The 17,500-nt window shown below is 48.7% G+C and overlaps 1 protein-coding gene across 1 annotated transcript; it reads left to right on the top strand.

Moving 5' to 3' along the window:
* Nucleotides 1-6,955: 6,955 nt before the first annotated feature.
* TAB1 (TGF-beta activated kinase 1 (MAP3K7) binding protein 1) lies at nt 6,956-15,727 on the top strand. The gene is made up of 11 exons (XM_080628142.1): nt 6,956-7,009; nt 7,808-7,944; nt 8,130-8,283; nt 8,911-8,997; nt 9,562-9,700; nt 10,184-10,297; nt 12,641-12,752; nt 12,861-13,005; nt 13,388-13,610; nt 13,893-14,049; nt 15,077-15,727. Exons 1-11 carry the CDS (start codon nt 6,977-6,979, stop codon nt 15,282-15,284), a joined length of 1,509 nt encoding a protein of 502 aa, XP_080484268.1. The 5' UTR covers nt 6,956-6,976; the 3' UTR covers nt 15,285-15,727.
* The last annotated feature ends 1,773 nt before the right edge of the window (nt 15,728-17,500 follow it).

The following is a 17,500-nucleotide window of genomic DNA, read 5'->3' as shown; positions in this document are numbered from 1 at the left end:
TTTTGGGATGTAGCACAGGATCATTTTACATGTCCTTTCTCCCATCAGAGTTATATAGATGGCTAAACACCATTTGGGTTTGATGACTAATGAGCAAGCTTTTCTCTATCCTCTTTAGCTTGCTTCCCTCATGTAACCAGCTGATGGGCTCCAGTGGGCTTGAGGTAGGAATAAGCCTCCCCCTCAGAGTTGGCACTGCAGTGAGACATGAATCAGGTGGCTTCATCCTGGGTAATTGCCCACTTCTCTGTCCCTTTCTTCCTTGCTTTGTGTCCTAGGGAAGGGATTGGTGTGACAGGGGGCACTACGACAGTAGATACTTGGGCAACTTCTTGCTCTGGCTCATGGGAGAAGATATGCCCTCCTTGGGTTGACATGCTTTCAGCCTTTGCATGGTGGTGACAGACCTGGGGGTGGGACTCTCCTTGTTTGCATGCAGCAATTTAAAATGCAATTTCCCGTGGCATTTGGCTGGTTCTGCGGCTGATGGAGAGATACAGACCTACCCAAAGGGTTGGTTATCTTATCTTAGGCGCTTCTGATAAGGTGCTGCCTATTTCTGGTGATCATAGGCAAGACCTGAGGAGCTGGCTGGAACATGTCCCTTTTAGATCCTAAATGTGGGTGAGATCAGCCCCACTCTAGGGATTAGTAGATCAGAGGGAAGGCTGTATAAGCAAAACGATAAGGCGGCTTTCTTTCCCCTCTGCCATTTGTCCAGATTGCAGATGATTACACATCCCCTGTTGGGAGCAGTGGCCCCTTGATGTCTTCTTATCTTATGAAGCCCTCCCAGTAAGGGACTGTTTTGTGAAAGCAGAGGCTGTGAAGGGCAAAGGGATGATGAAACCCTGCCCCAGTTCTACCTGTGGCTTCAGTCTCCTGACTTGTCCCATCCTCGACTCACCCACATCCCCACCACACTGTTCACCTCATCACGCACCCTTCCCCTCCACGTTATTCCTGGCAGTTCCCTCAGGGGAGGAGGCATCTTTGTCCCTGCACCCTTGCAAGCACTTGGGAGGACCTGGCAAGGCAGCGTTGTGGGGTGGTTCCCACAGGAGCCTCAGCTCCGGTCCCCAGAGCAGGTACAAGGCAAGGAACCCAGCAAGGCCACCTCATGAAGCAAGTCCAAACCATCCATTCCAGACAAATCCTTGCTGCCTGCGTGGCATCCGTAACACCACCTGGGCTGCCCTGCCCCTTCCCCTGCCACATTACTGCCTGTGTATAGTATATATATTATATATATATATTTAAAAAGATGTATAATATAAAGCTATACATATATACGTATATACGATGACTTATGGATGGCCTGCCACATACAGGATCCCCTGAGTGGTCTTGTCTAAGCCCAAGTGTCCCTTCACCCCTCCTCCCCTCCGTCCCTCGACCCTGTCCGCTCTGAAATCCAACTACAGTGAACCCCGCCACCTCGGCACCTGTGTTTACAATGTCCTATATATTTGTGGTTAACAAAGTGAAGGTGGTAACTACTGGTGTCTCAATAAAGTTACAACGTTCAAAATACCAAACTATATGGAAAAAAACGTGGTCTGGATTTTCTTTTTGGGGGGAGGGATGGCTTTTTTAGCTCGGTTTGCTATGACAGCATGGCTCCTGTGCTCCTGTATGGCCGGCTGGGAAGTTTAGTGACAATCAGTGGCTTAAATGGAGGAAAAAGACCTAAAGAACTGCCCTTATTGAGACAGATATTTCAGGGGGAGCTAAGGGTTGGTTGTTTTGCTTGGCCTAAGTTTCGGATGACACACACACTGTCAAGCATCTCTTACCTAACCAGTAGGAAGACATGAGAAGGAGCTTGACATGCCGTATTAGAAGTGGCCTCTCATTGTGAAAGGGATATGGCTACAGGAGGTGTGGGTGGGGGACATATAGGGGTATAGGATACAAACCTATATGAAAGCAAACATCTGTATTTCCACACCTGGGCAAGCAGACCTGTTTATTCCTTTGATGTGTCTGTACCTCTATTCCTTTACATGTGACCATCACTTGGGTGTCCAGCCTAGCACACACTTGCAAAACATAACCATGTGCTGGGAAACAAGAGCTCTCAGTGCACTGCCAGCAGTTGGTAACTGAAAACCCACCATTGAAAAGGATCTCCTTTTGACAGGCTCTGCAATCAAAGTACAAATCAAAATCCCACCCTCTGTCAATGCTTAAGTAAAGCTTCCTTCTCATCCCCTTTCAACTGTCACTCGAGTACCCAGAGTGTCACATTTCTCAACCCATGTGCAGTCTGAGGCGGGGAAGCAGAGGCGCATGACAGAGAACAGGCCCTATGCAGTCCTCCAAAGTGTCACCCCTCTTGGGGCCACAACTGAGCACGAACACGCTGCAGCTTCACATCAGATTATATGCAAAAGCATTGATAGACCCATCTGTTGTTTGGACAAAGACCCTTCCTACAGCCCAGTTTTTGGGGTGGGAGCGTTGTGGGGATACTGTGCCCACAGAACGGCACGTATCTGTGTCAGCAACAGGTGGAGTTAAAAACTGGTGAGGCAAGATGTTGCCAGAAGGATTTGAGATGAGTAAGACTCCAACATTACTAGTTTGTTTGTGTCTTCTAATCATCTGAAATCTCTTTAATTTTGCTTGCTGGTATTTCAAGCTTTTATGAGTCATGTTTTGAAGCTTCTCCCAGCAGCTGTGACATCTAGAAACACAATTCTATTATGAACTTAGTGGGGGTTTTTGTTTGTTTGTTCTAAAGTTCACAAAATCTCAGGACTCGAGGAGATGAGACTTTGTTTAGTGTATCAAGGAATTCAAGAAAATCGCATGTTTTGGCACAACTAAATCAACCCTATTTCCCTGCCTCAAAAATCCAGCTGGCCTAAAGCTCTGTACAAACTGCTTTGCAGTGATATTTGGCTCATTCTTGGGGGATCAGCACTTCTGCACCATTCCCCCTTCCCCTGACAGTAGCTTTCCACATTGGCTCCCTAGCTTTCTGGAGGGTGCTGGGGGAAGGAAGCTGCTGTTTCCAGCTCTCCTTCGAGAATGCTTGTTCTCTATTTCTCTGCCATTCCAGCCTACCTGGAAATAGTGGCCTACAGAGAGGAGCGAGGAGCATCTGTGCCTGCGGGAAGCATCAGGCTGAAACAGGTAGGGGTAGCTGGGGAGACCTGGGAGTGGAGCTGTGTGAGGGCTTGCAATGCCACCCCCTCCACCATCCCTTTCTGCCATAAGGAGCAGAGCAAGTGCAGCAAACTGGCTGTACTACAGAGACCCTTCTTTTTTTCTGTATCACCTCCTGCAAGCCTTGCCAAAAATCATGACTTTCCAGCCTCAACCTCCGTAACGATCAAAAGGCAGGGAAAAACAAAAATCTCCCTACATATATCTCACATGTGGTCAGTAGAGAGAAAATAAATGAGCATCCATGCTGGCGATCCTGTATTTGCTTCCCATCATGTATGGTTTCTGAGCACCTACATGAGCACTGTTCTTGGACTGCCCCATGCTCCAGACTCCCCACAGAGCATAGGGCATGTTTTCCCCCTCATGCTGTTCATGTTTGATCCCACAGCCCAGCAGTGACCGTGCTGCTTCCTTTTCTACAGAGAAAACATTAATAAACCCAGGAAGGCAGCAGTACAGCTTGGCACCAGCAATTCCATGTGTAGAATCCCTCACACTGGGGACAAAGAAACAGTGAGAAAGAATAATTATAAAAAGATAGGGAGAGAGAGAGGGAGGAATAAGAAATGTGGGAGTTTAACATGAGAGAGGAAGCTGGGGATCGGATAGTCATTGAATCGTATAATTCATTTATTGGTGCATGGATGATGAGGATCAGTGACCAATATCCTGCATTCTTGGGGAGATTTTGGCTGACATAAGAATACAACACGGTTTATTTCTGAGAGGATTTACAGAACGTAAGAAGCATAAATAGACCAAAGGATAAAATAAGCTTGATCAATATAACCAATAAAGACTCTGTCAGTGCAGTATTTCATCTTGCAAGTGCTGCATAAAGCTATGAGCAGATATTCATGAAGCAGCACACCTGCTTCAGTAGCACTTTTCATCAGAGGGCTGTGAAATGCTGGACAGATACGCATTTAGCCCTGCAAGCAGCTGCGTTTGGTAAACCTTACTACTCCCTTCTTGCAGGCCAAGTAGTTAACTGCCTCGCTCAAGGTTAGGGCAGAAGCTCGTGACACAACCACAGGAACAACCAGACAAAATCTGGGACAAGTATTTCTACCAAGGAAAGAAACATTTTGCACCAGGTCTGTGTTCCAACTCAAAGGGGCAGGAAAAAAACAAACCAGAATGACAAAGATTAGTGACTAAGAGCTGAAGCCAGACATTTAAATTAGGAACAGGGCACATTTTTAACTGCAACAGGTGACTAGTCATTGTACAAACAAGGAAAGTGGCAGCTTTCTTATCTTGTATCTTCAGGAACATTGTTTTGCTGTTACATTGAGATCACATTCTGCCCTATCGCACCCACACGCAGATTCTGCTCCGGGTAGTCTCAAAAGGACTCACTTATGGATTTAAGAAGACAGAAATGGTTCCTGAATTCCCAGTCCTGCAATGCGATACATGCTGGCAGTCTCTAAGCATACTTGCTGACTTCAGTGGCGCTCTGAGCAAGGACAGGGTCTGCCTGTGCTCATCAAGGTGCATGACTGCAAACTTGAATGTCATTAAAAAGGCATAAGCTTCTGCTGCAATGCTGGAAAACTGTCATCGCGTTTTAAAGCCGACAAACTTGCCTGTTGCTTCTTAATGACAGGGACAATGCTGTTCTACACGTAAGAAAACATGATTTATCGGTACTCAATCTGTCCATCCTACTTTTGATTTTAATGCAGGCTTGAGTCCCGTTCCTGTAATTATTTGTACCCACTCACAGCTTTGGCCACAGGAATCCTCCAAATGACATCGGTGAGACCAAGCTTACACAGAAAGCTGAACATGTGAGAACTTCTTTGTAGACTGAAGTTTTACGTTTAGCGTTTTCTTCTCTCTTTGGCCAATATAACCTTTAAAAACGTAATTCTGCCTCTGTGCCTAAGTCCGCTTGAATGGCTGAATATCTGTGAACATTGCATGAAGGGGAAGGATCTGTAATCTTTGTATATTTGGAAGAAAGAGATGTAACAAAGCAATAGAAAAAGGATTTACAGGAAAAGGAGCTAGAATACTCCAGCCAGCAGGATCCTCAGCAGCAGAAACCATTGTTCCACAGAATGAAGTTAATTAACTGAATAATTTCTGAAGTGCATTTGAATCTAATATATTTGCCACAAAGATGTCATTAAAAGAGTCTTCCAAGCCACTGCTGGAAGCCCAGACTACTTACAACTCCCACCCTCACCACAACTGCACTGCTACACATGGCTAAAACTGCACGTCTCTCACATTGCAGCACTTTCAGCCTTGATCCACACAGGGAAACACGCTCTTCCCCAAGCCCCCTGCTGCCACAGGCTCTCTGCCAACTATCACTCACTTCAAGATCTGTCACTCACACACCCAGTGGGCTCTTGCGCTGACTTATAATGTTAAGAAAGCAGTGGGAATGATTCTTGTGTCTTCCCTCCTGCTCCAGCTGAGCTCATTCAGTTGGAAACTGTTCCTCCTGAAACAGGCTACCATAGCCTAGAAAGGATCTTACAGAAGAGCAAAACCAGTGGTCTTTGGCTTTGTCTATGTTGTTAAGACAAGCAAAGAAGTGATCGCTGGGCCTGACTCAGGACTACCAAGGACTGCGGTGGGTATTGAGAACCACCTGTCAGCTATTCTACACACCTTCCCACAGACAGCCTGAGGGTATGGTTCCACTACATCCTTGTTATGACCTGCAAGAGAGTGCGAAGGGCTGTGGATTGCTTCAGCAGGAGAGAGACTCCAAGCAGAGACAAATGGGTGCCTCTTGTAATGTCTATGGAGCAGCAGTGGGAACGAGAGCTGGAATCTTGGTCTTCCCTAGATGTTGCACAGAACAGCGTAGAATCATAAGAGGAGTTTGGGTTGCAAGGGCCCTTCAATGGTCATCTAGTCCAACCCCCAACATGGCATGGTGCGAAGAAAAACGTTTAATCAGCAGGGTCCCTCAGGGCGCTCTGGTTCCCAAAGTGAACCCATTTAATAGGACCCTCACAACCCTGCCCTTCTTCCCTTCCCCTCCACACACACTTGCCGTGGTGGCCAAAAGGTGCTTCTTTCTCACATGACTAAAGGCTTTAATGCAAGAAACGGAGATTTCTAATAATATGTTATATAAATTTATATGTAACTACATACACAGCCAATTGTATAATTAGCTAAATACATAGCTGTAAATAGCTTCCCTGTGAACTGAGAGAGTTGGGGTTACTCAGCCTGGAGAAGGAACCTTAGGGCAGCTCCCAGTGCCTAAAGGGGCCAACAAGAAATCTGGAGGAGCTTTTTACAAGGACATGTAGGGATAGGACCAGGAGGAATGGCTTTAAACTGAAATAAGGTAGATTTAGATTAGATATTAGGAAAAAATTCTTCCCCATGGGGTGCTGAGGCGCTGGCACAGGTTGCCCAGAGAAGCTGTAGCTGCCCCATCCCTGGCAGTGTCCAAGGCCAGGTTGGACGGGGTTTGGAGCAACCTGCAATAGTGTACGGTGTCCCTGTCCATGGCAGGGGATTGGGACTGGATGATCTCCTCCGGGGTACCTCCGCCGGCAGCCGCACAGCACCGCTCAAACCACACTCCCAAGCACCCCAGCACCACCACCCCAGAACCCCCTCAGACGCAGCCGCAGCGCCAAACGGCGGACCCGCAACAGCGCACCCCACCGCTCCCGCCCATTGGCCCCCACGCAGGTGGGCGGAGCCGGGGCGGTGGGGGCGGGTTCGTGAGGAGTGGCCGCTCTACCCGGCGGACTTGTCTGCTCTGGGGGAGACAGGGCGGGCGGCGGGAGGAGGGGGTGGTTCCTGCTCCAAGATGGCGGCGCAGAGGAGGAGTCTGCTGCAGAGTGTGAGTGGCATCTTTCCCCCCTCCATGCACATGCACACGCACCCCCCAGGTGGGTGCGAGGGGGTACTCGGGTCTCCCTCTCGTCTGTCCCCTGCGGTGTTGTGTGGGGAAAGGGGAGGTCCGGCGAGGGTGGGGAGCGTCCCCCCTCAGCGGGGAGGTGGGCTGCTGCCCTCCTGTCCCCTGTGCCGCCTGAGGGCAGGGGGTCCCAGCTTGCGGGGGACCCTGCGTGGTCGTGATCAGCAGCCCGGGCAGGGCCTCCGCTCTGCAGCGCTGTGGGGCCGCAGGAGGCTGTGGGGCCGTGCCTGTGCTGGGGGGGGTTGGGGGTGCTCCACTGCGGGAGCGGGTAGCTGGGGGTTGCAGGCCGCGTATGTGTGACCTGTCAGTGTGTGCCAAGGAGGTGGTGGTCCCACGGATGGCTGCCAGCAGCAGGGCCCCAGTCCCTTGTCCTGGGAGAGTGGGCTCCAGCGGGGAAACAGAGTCTTACCTGCCATGGATGTGTGAAGGTCTGCTGCACCAGGTGTATAGCGAAGTATACTGCTGTGTTATATGGAGTGTGAAACTCAGGTGCAGATCTCACTTCTGGTTTCTTGTTAGCAAGAGCTCAGCTTCACAGGGAAAGGAAGTGGTAAGTGGTGCAGTTCTGCAGCAGGGAATACAAAGTTACTGGCTGGGGTGGTGTGCTGCCCTGTTAACAAAGGGAGAAGGGTTGAGAAGAGGGTGGAGATGGACTTGTACTGGACCAGGATCATCACTTAAGGCTGCTTGGGGTTTTTATGTTCTCTTTGCTCTGTCTCCCAGGAACAGCAGCCCAGTTGGACAGATGATTTACCATCCTGCCATCTCTCTGGGGTTGGCTCAGCTCCAAACCGTTCCTACAGTGCAGATGGCAAGGGGACAGAAGGTCACCCGTTGGAAGACAACTGGTTAAAGTTCAGGTAAGTGGATTGCACCTGGGACACAGGCTCCTGCCAACACAAGGGCAGGTAAAAGCAGTATTTAGTTTGTCACACAGGACTCAGAAGACGAGGGCGGGGCCTGAGTGTGCAGGAGGTGTCTGGAGGAACTTGTTACTGTGTTTCACAGACGACTGTGACCTCTTTGCTTCTGTCCTCTTTGACAGGAGCGAGAACAACTGCTACCTCTATGGTGTCTTCAATGGCTACGACGGCAACCGAGTCACCAACTTTGTGGGTCAGAGGCTTTCTGCAGAACTGCTGCTGGGTCAGCTACATGCAGATCATAGTGATGCTGATGTGCGTCGAGTTCTGCTGCAGGTAAAGAAGCTTTGGCTTTGAACCGCTCCTGCTTCTCACACTACCCACCTCCTCTTTCTGCCGCCAGGGGAGCAGCATCTGGTTTCTGTGGGGGTTGGAAACATCTGCCAATGGTTGTAGTTGCACCCATCCTGAGCAGCTGTGGGGCTTTGTTTCACTCCCGCCTCATATCCATCTGTCCCTCTGGCTCTCTCAGCACACTGCTGAGAGCTCTCCAGAAAGCTGCACATAGTCTGCACTGGGCATGTAGGAACAAGTCAGCCTGCCAAGGAGATGACAGTGGGTGAAAGGGAAAAGTTAATGTATGGGGAGATGGATTTGTGCGTGTGCTTTCCTGAGTGACAGGCAAGTTCTTGCAATCAGCACACAAGATCAGATAGGTCTCTGACATTGCTGTGAACGTGATTTCAAGGTTTCTGTCGCCTATTTTGAGTTGTTGCAGATTGCTTTTACAAGCTGTTAACTAGTTGCACTGAAATAATTGTGTTTCAATGTTGATGTAGTGATCCTCGAATGTACAGTGATCATCCACCCTCATGAGCTTGTCCTAGGGAGGTGGCAATGGGCAGACTTAAAGGTCTGTAGGCATTGGATAAAAGCTTAGTTTGTCTTTATGGCCTTTTTTAGGCTTTTGATGTGGTGGAAAGAAGTTTCCTGGAGTCTATTGATGATGCGTTGGCAGAGAAGGCCAGCCTGCAGTCTCAGCTACCAGAGGTAATGTAGCCTTAAGAACAGACACTGCTGGAGGTCCCACCATCCAGGCTGCTGGATGAGATATGGGCATATTTGTTAGTCTGGTTCAAGGGAGGCTGTAACTGAAAATGATTTCTCTGCGGCTCTCTTTTGGGAGCTTGCATGAAGTGAAGCAAACACCTTGGTCCATTTTCCAGAGTTCCCACTGTTCATGCTGGTACTACTTTGACCCATTATTGGTTATCTTAGTAAGGAATGGATATATCATGGAGAGGAGTTCAGCCTGTACATATGGTTCTTCCAGGACAAAGCCATATGACACAGATGAGAGACAAGGCCTCAAATTTGTATGGTATCTGGGCAGATGTGGATCGTGTTCTTCAAGTGAACAGGACCATTGTTTCCTGAACCTGTTGGAGCTGTGTCATTTGTTAGCATTGAGCAAATAATTTTACATCTTGCATAGGCTTGGCATGAGGCTAAGATATGCCAAGACAAGTCCCTTCCCTACAGAATTTTGACTCCAGATGTGATTTCTGTACTGTGGACTGTGTGTTTCAATTTTTCCCTCATTTTGGCTTCCAGGGTGTCCCTCACCACCAGCTGCCTCCTCAGTACCAGAAGATTGTGGAGAGATTGAAGATTGTAGAGCAGGAGATCTCTGGAGGAGCCATGGCTATTGTGGCTGTTGTTCTCAACAACAAGCTCTATATTGCCAATGTGGGTGAGTTGTTCTTTTGTCAGCAGCTCAGTCTAGGTGTTTCTGAGGATGGCTGTGATCCTGGGAAGTGAAAGAAATTTGAATGTGGGGACAGTTTCTTTGCTCTGTGGCCAAGAAATTATATGCTTGTTACTTACAGGAGCATTTGAAATCAGCCTGGCTCTTTATCTCTACAGATGTTGGCTGATGCAATGTGTTATGACCAAAGAACGGAGGGGAGAAAGGGCTGAGAGGCAGTACTGCAGGTTCACTGAGAATTTGAGGGCTTGCTTGTGAGGTACTGGTTCAGGCCTGATTGAAGAGCTGCCTAGCAGGCTTACTATGCTGCTAGCAAGGCTACTTTTCGGAGATAATCATGAGACAGCACATGAGGCTTTCTCTTCTTTTCTGCCTTTATTCCCTTCTCCCATTCCTTTTCCATTTGGATATGTTCCCCCTCTTAACAGCAAAGCTGTCTGGTGCCTCATCTCACTGCTCCCACTGCAGGTACCAATCGGGCACTGCTATGCAAGTCCACGGTGGATGGGCTGCAGGTGACTCAGCTGAACGTGGACCATACAACAGAGAATGAGGATGAACTTTTTCGCTTCTCCCAACTGGGTGAGTGTTGGGTTTCTTGTTCTGATCTGAGAATCCCTCAATTTATCTGGGGCAACCAGGAATTACTCAAGCCACTGGAAACAATAAATGACCACAAAAAGAAGCTTATTGTGTTTTCAGATGACAAGTTCAGTGCCTTCTCTTTCTGCATATCTAGCTATTGTGAGGCTGCAGAGTTAGTAAGTTCAGCTCAATGAACCAGCAGAAAACTACCCTTTTTTTTTTTCCAAGTGTTTTGTGTCCAACTGCCAAACTGCCATTGATTTGCCCTCCAGCTGTGTGATTGCTGGAGTCAGTAGGAAAGCAGGAGTGGAAGCACACAGCCAGAGGGCAGAAGCAAGATGGACAATATCTGACTGCTTCTTTGGAAGCAAACCACAGTTATGCTGGGTTAAGTTCTGTGTGCTGCTGCACCCTCAGGATGATGTGTTTCAATATGCCTTTGTACAGGCTGCTACAAAATAGGCAGCTACACTTCAGACAGAGCCAGGCATTTACTGCTTTCACATCAGTAGCTATTGAACTCTTAATGCTGACATTTTGCTTTAGGCTATTTCCCTTTTCCCTTACAGCATTTGACATGCTTTCTTTCTTGGTCTAGAACTAGCCCAGACCACTTGTGTGATTGCTAATACCAAATTCTTCTTGAAATAGTTCTGTACCTTTAAGTAGGTTGTAAAGGTACAGACAAGTTCTTAAAAAAGAACTTTGCTTTCTTTGTTAGGTTCATCTGGTAGATACATTCTTATGTGGTGAGGCTGTTGATGTGGTAGTTTTCTGCTGCTAGGTCTTGGTTTGTTCTATTTCTCTTTCATTTCCTTTTTTACTTATATTCTTGCAGTAGGGGTATGTGCTGTGAAAGAGAAGACTGAACACAAGAATCTAGGAAAAGAGACCCTTTGACTGTCTTTCTGCTGCCAAAAATGCAGAATTTGGCTACTGTCTGTAGCAGAACAGGGGTCTGGTAGAATCACTGACTTCAACCTGGCACAGCAGTGGCTCTCTTGGTGGCAGTCCCAGCAGAAGGGAGAGCCTGTGGAACAAGCCAGTGAGCACAGGCTGTTTTGAGGGCCCAGAGGAGGTTGTTGTAGAGTTAGGTTGAAGCACAGTGATAAGAGGTAGCGGAGATAGGGTTTGTCATGATGGTGCCTACGTTGGACCTCTCCTGGGGGAAGGGAAGGCCTTACACCTTTGTGGCTCTTCATCCAGCACACCACAGCTTGTTTAGTGCTCCAGCAGTGCTGCTGTGATTTAGACACAACCTTTCTGGCATTCTGAAAGCCTCCCTGTGTTTGTGTCTGTCGACAGCATGTATGCCCCTGCCAGGAGCTGGCAAAAGAGCCAGGCCATGTTGGTGAGTCAGCTTTGGTCTGCAGCAGATGGCAGAATTGTGTCTTACTGCTGGGGTAGGTGTGGAGCCATCTGTGCAGTGAGGCTTGGTTTGACTCAGAGGGAGAGTTTCAGTTGGACCCCTGCCTTCACCTTGTACTAAGGACAGTCATCCCTAGATAAAACCTCAAAATAACGTTTTCTGCCTGTTAGCTCTAGGTATAACCAGGGAAGGGGAATTGCCAGAACAGCCCAGGTAAGTGGCTCATCTGCTCTGAGTCCTGCTTCAAATAGTAGCTGCATCCAGATGGTTCCTATTAGAACCTTCTTTAAGATGGGATTCCTTCTTAGCCCCTGCCAGAAGTATATCTCCTTAAATTTATTTAAATAAGTACTTGCCTGGTTGTTGTCCTTATTTTAGGAGTAGCCCTCATCAGTTTCAGCACCTGAGAAAATTCAGTGCTTCTTGTAGGTAGTTCTCCTTTTCTCCCTCTGTAGTCTAGTGTACTGGTGAAATTGTCATGCGGAGTTTAGGAGCAGGGATCAGTCAGAGGCAGAAATAAAAGCAGAATCCTTCACATACATTTTTTTTTTTTATTCCCTTCCTGCCTTCTTCCATCACACAGTCCAGAACAGACAGGAGCAGATGTTCCCCTGCCTTTTCAGCGAATGCCTGTGCACCCAGGCCAGCTCCCACTGGTGACTTTGGACCAGGATGTGGGCTTTGTCTCAGGGCCAGCCCTTGCATTCAGAGTGTGCATGTTGGGCTGCGTGCATCTCTCTCTTTCTCTCTCTTTCCCAGATAACAACTGATGAAAAGGTGTCCCGTGGAACACAGCAAACTCCTCTTCCTTTTCTCCCTGTTGGGCTCCTGATGTTTCTTTGGCATCTTGTTTTGTCTTACAAGTCACTCTAGCTGTGGATATTTCTTTTCTCATTCCTGACAGTGTAAGCAAAGGAAGTCCTGCAAGTTTCCCAAAGTCAGTTAAATCTTTTTTGTTTTCAATCTGGCAGGCTTGGATGCAGGAAAAATAAAACAAATGGGAACTATTCGTGGACAGGAAAGCACTCGGCGAATTGGAGATTACAAAGTCAAATACGGCTATACTGATATTGAACTGCTCAGGTCAGAAAAACTCAACTTTGTGGTTTCAAGCCCTGCTTTTCTTTGTGACCCCTCCATTTTTACCTACTATGTTACCATTAAATACTAAATAACACTGTTTCTTTCCAGTGCTGCTAAATCAAAGCCCATCATAGCAGAGCCTGAAATCCATGGAGGGCACTCGCTGGATGGGGTGACTGGCTTCTTGGTGCTCATGTCTGAAGGGCTCTACAAGGCACTGGAGGCAGCTCATGGGCCTGGGCAGGCCAACCAGGTGAGCCTGGGAAACATTCCCTTGACTATGGACTCGCTCCAGTGGTATCAGCTGCTTTGTACACACCTTGCTCCTCATCTGCACTGTGAGTGCTGGCCAGGTGGAACACCTGTGTGCCATCCCATTCCAGTCTGTAATAATATGGAGCTACTTTGCCAAGCCGGTTCTTCTGGGCAGCTGCCTGTCCCTTAGGAGTGGCCGTTAAAGGGAATGTGATGATTCAAGGCACAAGGGCACATATGAGCAGGAGAGACTGGGAAGCATCTCAGTCATATGAGTTGCCATAAAAACTCTTAGATCAGATGGCACGAAAAGGTTTCCTGCAAAATCTCCCAAACATCCTTCCTCTTGGGATTTTTTTTTTTTTATCTTCTGTGCTCAGGAGATTGCAGCCATGATAGCCACAGAGTTTGCCAAGCAGACATCACTGGATGCTGTGGCACAAGCAGTAGTGGACCGGGTTAAGAGGATCCACTGTGACACTTTTGCCAGTGGTGGGGAACGGTCCAAGTTCTGTCCCCGGCATGAAGACATGACGCTGCTTGTGAGGAATTTTGGGTACCCCCTGGGTGAGATGAGCCAGCCCACGCTGACGCCAACACAAGGTATGTTGGGGAGAGAATGGAACAAAATGGAGAGTAGAAGGTCTCTTGATTCATCCAGCACTAACCTAACATCAGGAGAGGAGATACTTGGTGTATAAGGAATTTTCTTATTAAAGGGATTATTGGCTTCTGAGACCTAGTCTGTGACAATTTGACAGAATACAGTACAGCATCTAAGAAAGGCAGCTTAATATAAATTCCTGGGTTCTTTGGCCTTTCTTTGCCATTTGCACCCCCAGTCATGTCTCAGCCACATTTTATAACTCTTGTTTTCTCTCTTAGGAGGCCGTGTCTACCCAGTCTCTGTGCCATATTCCAGCTCCCAAAGCACAAGCAAGACGAGTGTCACACTCTCTCTTGTCATGCCTTCCCAGGGCCAGATGGTCAATGGTGCTCACAGCAGCTCAACGCTGGATGAAGCCACCCCCACCCTCACTAAGTAAAAGTCGTTTTCTCTTGCTACCCACAGTTCTTCCTTGTGCCTTACACCTTGTAAAGTGATTGAAAAGCAGAGAGAGACCTGTCAGTTACTTGTCAATCATTCCCTTATCTGGAGGGTGGCCCTCATGACTGCAGTATAGACAGCCAGCATAATGTGTTAGCTGGAAAGCAGTTGTGTGAGGAGTGGGAATGAGTAAAGAGAGCAGCTCTGAAGCCAGGCCTGGCGGCATGCCCTGGGAGCATCATCTGCTGCTGTTTGTGCACTCTGGCAGTGAGCAGCCCTTCTCCATGGATCTTACGAGCCATGCTGGGTGCTCTGTGTGGAGGGAATGTGGGTGCCCTCTGTTTTAATAAGGAAGAGGGGCTATGCAGGTCACCTATAAGGCTGCTGGAGGGGCTGCACTGCACAAGTTGGAGGCTGAGGTAAATAAAAAGGATAAAGGTTAGAACTGGATCCTGTTTGGGTCCACTTTGCAGAATCATGCTAGTTACCAGTTCTTGTTTAGGTTCAGCCTTTGGCTCAGGGTGGTGTGTGTACATGCTGCAAAGTGAAGAAAGCCTCTGGTTATTGTGTTCTGGTAGCTCCAGAAACAATGAGGCTGACGCACTAGAGCTGTTTTGGCTGCAACACAGGTCACGCAAGAATAGCTTTCCTTGCTGCCAGACTCTTCCCGTAAACCTCACTGTATGGGTATGGAGAGGCCAGCAGAGTGCATGCCTCTTCCCCCCAGTTATTTTTCCTGCTGCTTGTCCTCTGTTCCTTGGACGCCTGGTTGTACTTAAGGCCTTCCAGATAAATACAAATTGGATGTCTTTTGGTGTTTATCAATTCCAAGCAGTTCTCAACATTTCTAGTGCTCTGGTAGTGCAGGAGACAGCTAAAAAGTTGCAGTTTGCTAAGGATAGCTTGATCTGTGAAGAAGTTGGCACTTGTTCTCATTCTTTTCTTGTCCAAAGCATTAGATGGAGAAAATAAAGATGCTTGTGTTCTCTCTCTCTCTCCCCCCCTCCCTTTCTCTCCATAGCCAAAGCCCAACTGTGACTCTCCAGTCAACTAATACTCACACACAGAGTAGCAGCTCAAGTTCAGACGGGGGTCTCTTCCGTTCCCGGCCCACCCACTCCCTCCAGCCAGACGAAGATGGGCGTGTGGAGCCCTATGTGGATTTTGCAGAGTTTTACCGGCTTTGGAACATGGACCATGGTGAGCAGGGAGCACTGACTGTGTCCTAAGGTGGAAATCTGCCTCCTGCAGCCACCCTGCGCTCAGCTGCGTGAACAAAGACTGAGGCAAGACTGGGAGCACTCCACTGAGGGCTGTGTTCTGCTGAGAGTTAACTCCTATCCAGGATGTGCTGAACACTGGGCTGGGGAGCATGTGCAGTGCTCTCCACACACGTGTTGCCTGTGCCAGGCACCCAGTCCTGACCAACCTCGTTCCCTCAGGAGCCCTGTGAATAGGGGAAGGGGTCTTGAATGCAAATAAAGATGCAGAGAGGGCTTCCTCTGGATAATGCAAGAGTAGGGGCCTGTACAAAGGCTGTGTGCGTGTGTGTGTGTAGGTGTGCATGTGTGTGCATGTGTGTGCCTGCGTGTATGTGAGCTGTCATAATGTTTCCACAACTCGATTTCATAATGCTGTGATTCCAGTGTTCAACTCCATAGAAGATACCTCTATTTTGCAGAATAAATAACTTATAGCTACACTCGTTGACACCTCTGTGGCTTGCTCTCTTCCTTACAGAGTCGTGTGTGGGTGTGACAGCTCTTCCTGGTGAAACCCTCTGTTCCCCCAGAACGGGATTGTACCTCACACCAGGCAAGCTTCTGTTGTAGAAGTGGCCTGAGCCCCTGCAGGTGACTTGGGAGGGTAAAGTCTTTGTCCCATAGTTACTTATTTGCTGAGCTTTGGCACTGGATTGTGGCTTGGAGTTAAACTATAAATTCAGATTATTGCTTTTTTGTGGGTAAAATGCACATTTAGGCCATCGGGAAAGTTGCAGAGGGCAGGTGGAGTTTGTAACAGGGTTTTCCTGTTCAGGCTTCTGGTAGTGCACAGCTGGAAGTTCTGGGTGGATAGAAGGAAAACTATGTAAGGATGTGGCTGCCTTGAAGATGCAGATGTGCACCCTGAGCTGGGGAGCGAGGAAAGGAGGGGTCTTGTCGATCTGCTGCTTTCGCATCGTGTCCGCAGAGGCCTGGGCTAGCTGAGGGAACGGAGCTTCCTCTTCAGTTCAGGCTTCTGACGGCAGGCGGCAAGCGAGCCTCTTCCCGCTGCAGCCTTTCCCCTCCGCCTGCCTCGCTGCCTCCCAGGGGAAGGAGCCTTTCCCCAGCAAACACGGGGATGCCGCAGCGCCCGGTGCCTCCGCGAGGAGTTGCGATAAGGCACCAGGCAAACCAAGAGAGGGCTAGAGCGATTATTGCAGAAAAGGGAAGTGAGCGACCTGGCCTGCGTTGCTGCCTGGATGTATTTTTGCTTCCAGGCTGGTCACCTTCGGAAGGAGAAGGGGAGGGGAAGGGGTGAGGATGAAGTAGCAGAGGATGCTGCTTCGAGACCCGTGTGTAGCAAAGCACTGGTGCATGCAGGTTCAAGGTGCTTGTGGTGTGCCAGCTTAGAAAGGAGAAGAGGGAGATTTATCCCTTTGGATAAATCAAACAGCACTGAATGCCCCGAGGCAGGATCTGAGTTCACTGAGAAATATGTGGGCAGGATCAGAGCAGCGAAAAATGCTTGCTTCCTCAGAAGGCACAACAGAGATCCCTGGCACGTAAAGGGGTGGCTCTGCCACTGCCCCCTCCACGTCCTGCTGGCACAGCTCTGCCCTGCAGGGTTTCCTGTGAATTGTGTGGGGCTCTTGGGCTGCCTGCAGAGGCTCGTATTTCCCTGCCCTCTTGTACTCCCAGGAAGGCTGGGTGTGCTGAACGTGCCAGCAGAGGCACCTACCATTGAGACCCTTCCAACTCTGCAAGGAAAGTGGCGTTCTGTGGGCTGGAGGGCAGCAGAGTTTTGTGAGGTTTGGTGCCTTGTCCCTGAGGCTGACCAAGGCAGGGGCTGGCAGGCCCTTACCCATGTCCTCTGCCTTGTGAGGAGCAGCAAATTCAGGTATCTGAGCTCAGCCTGGCCTTGTTGTCCAGGACTGCTCTGAAATGTTGTTTGACCTGGGGATCCTATCCTCTTCTCCAGGTTGTTGTGTGGCTATTTAATAGGATGGTTGGAGCCTGGTATGGACTAAAATGGAGTTGAAGCTGTTTAATCCTATTCTGTGTTCCCTAATCTGGCACAGATTTCAATAGCTGTATAAACAAGTCTTTCTTGCTTATTCCCCTATCCCATTTATCTATGGTATTTGCTAACTTATACCGAGAACAGTGCCAATGGGAAATATTCCAGCCTGTGGATGCTCCAGATAAAAGTTTAAGAATTGCCAAACGCACTTATATAAAGCAGA

The sequence above is a fragment of the Psittacula echo genome (genome assembly GCF_963264785.1).
Source record: "Psittacula echo genome assembly, chromosome: 1".
NCBI classification, from domain to species: domain Eukaryota; kingdom Metazoa; phylum Chordata; class Aves; order Psittaciformes; family Psittacidae; genus Psittacula; species Psittacula echo.
Note: the sequence above shows the minus strand (reverse complement) of the source record. Positions and strands in the feature narration are given on the sequence as shown.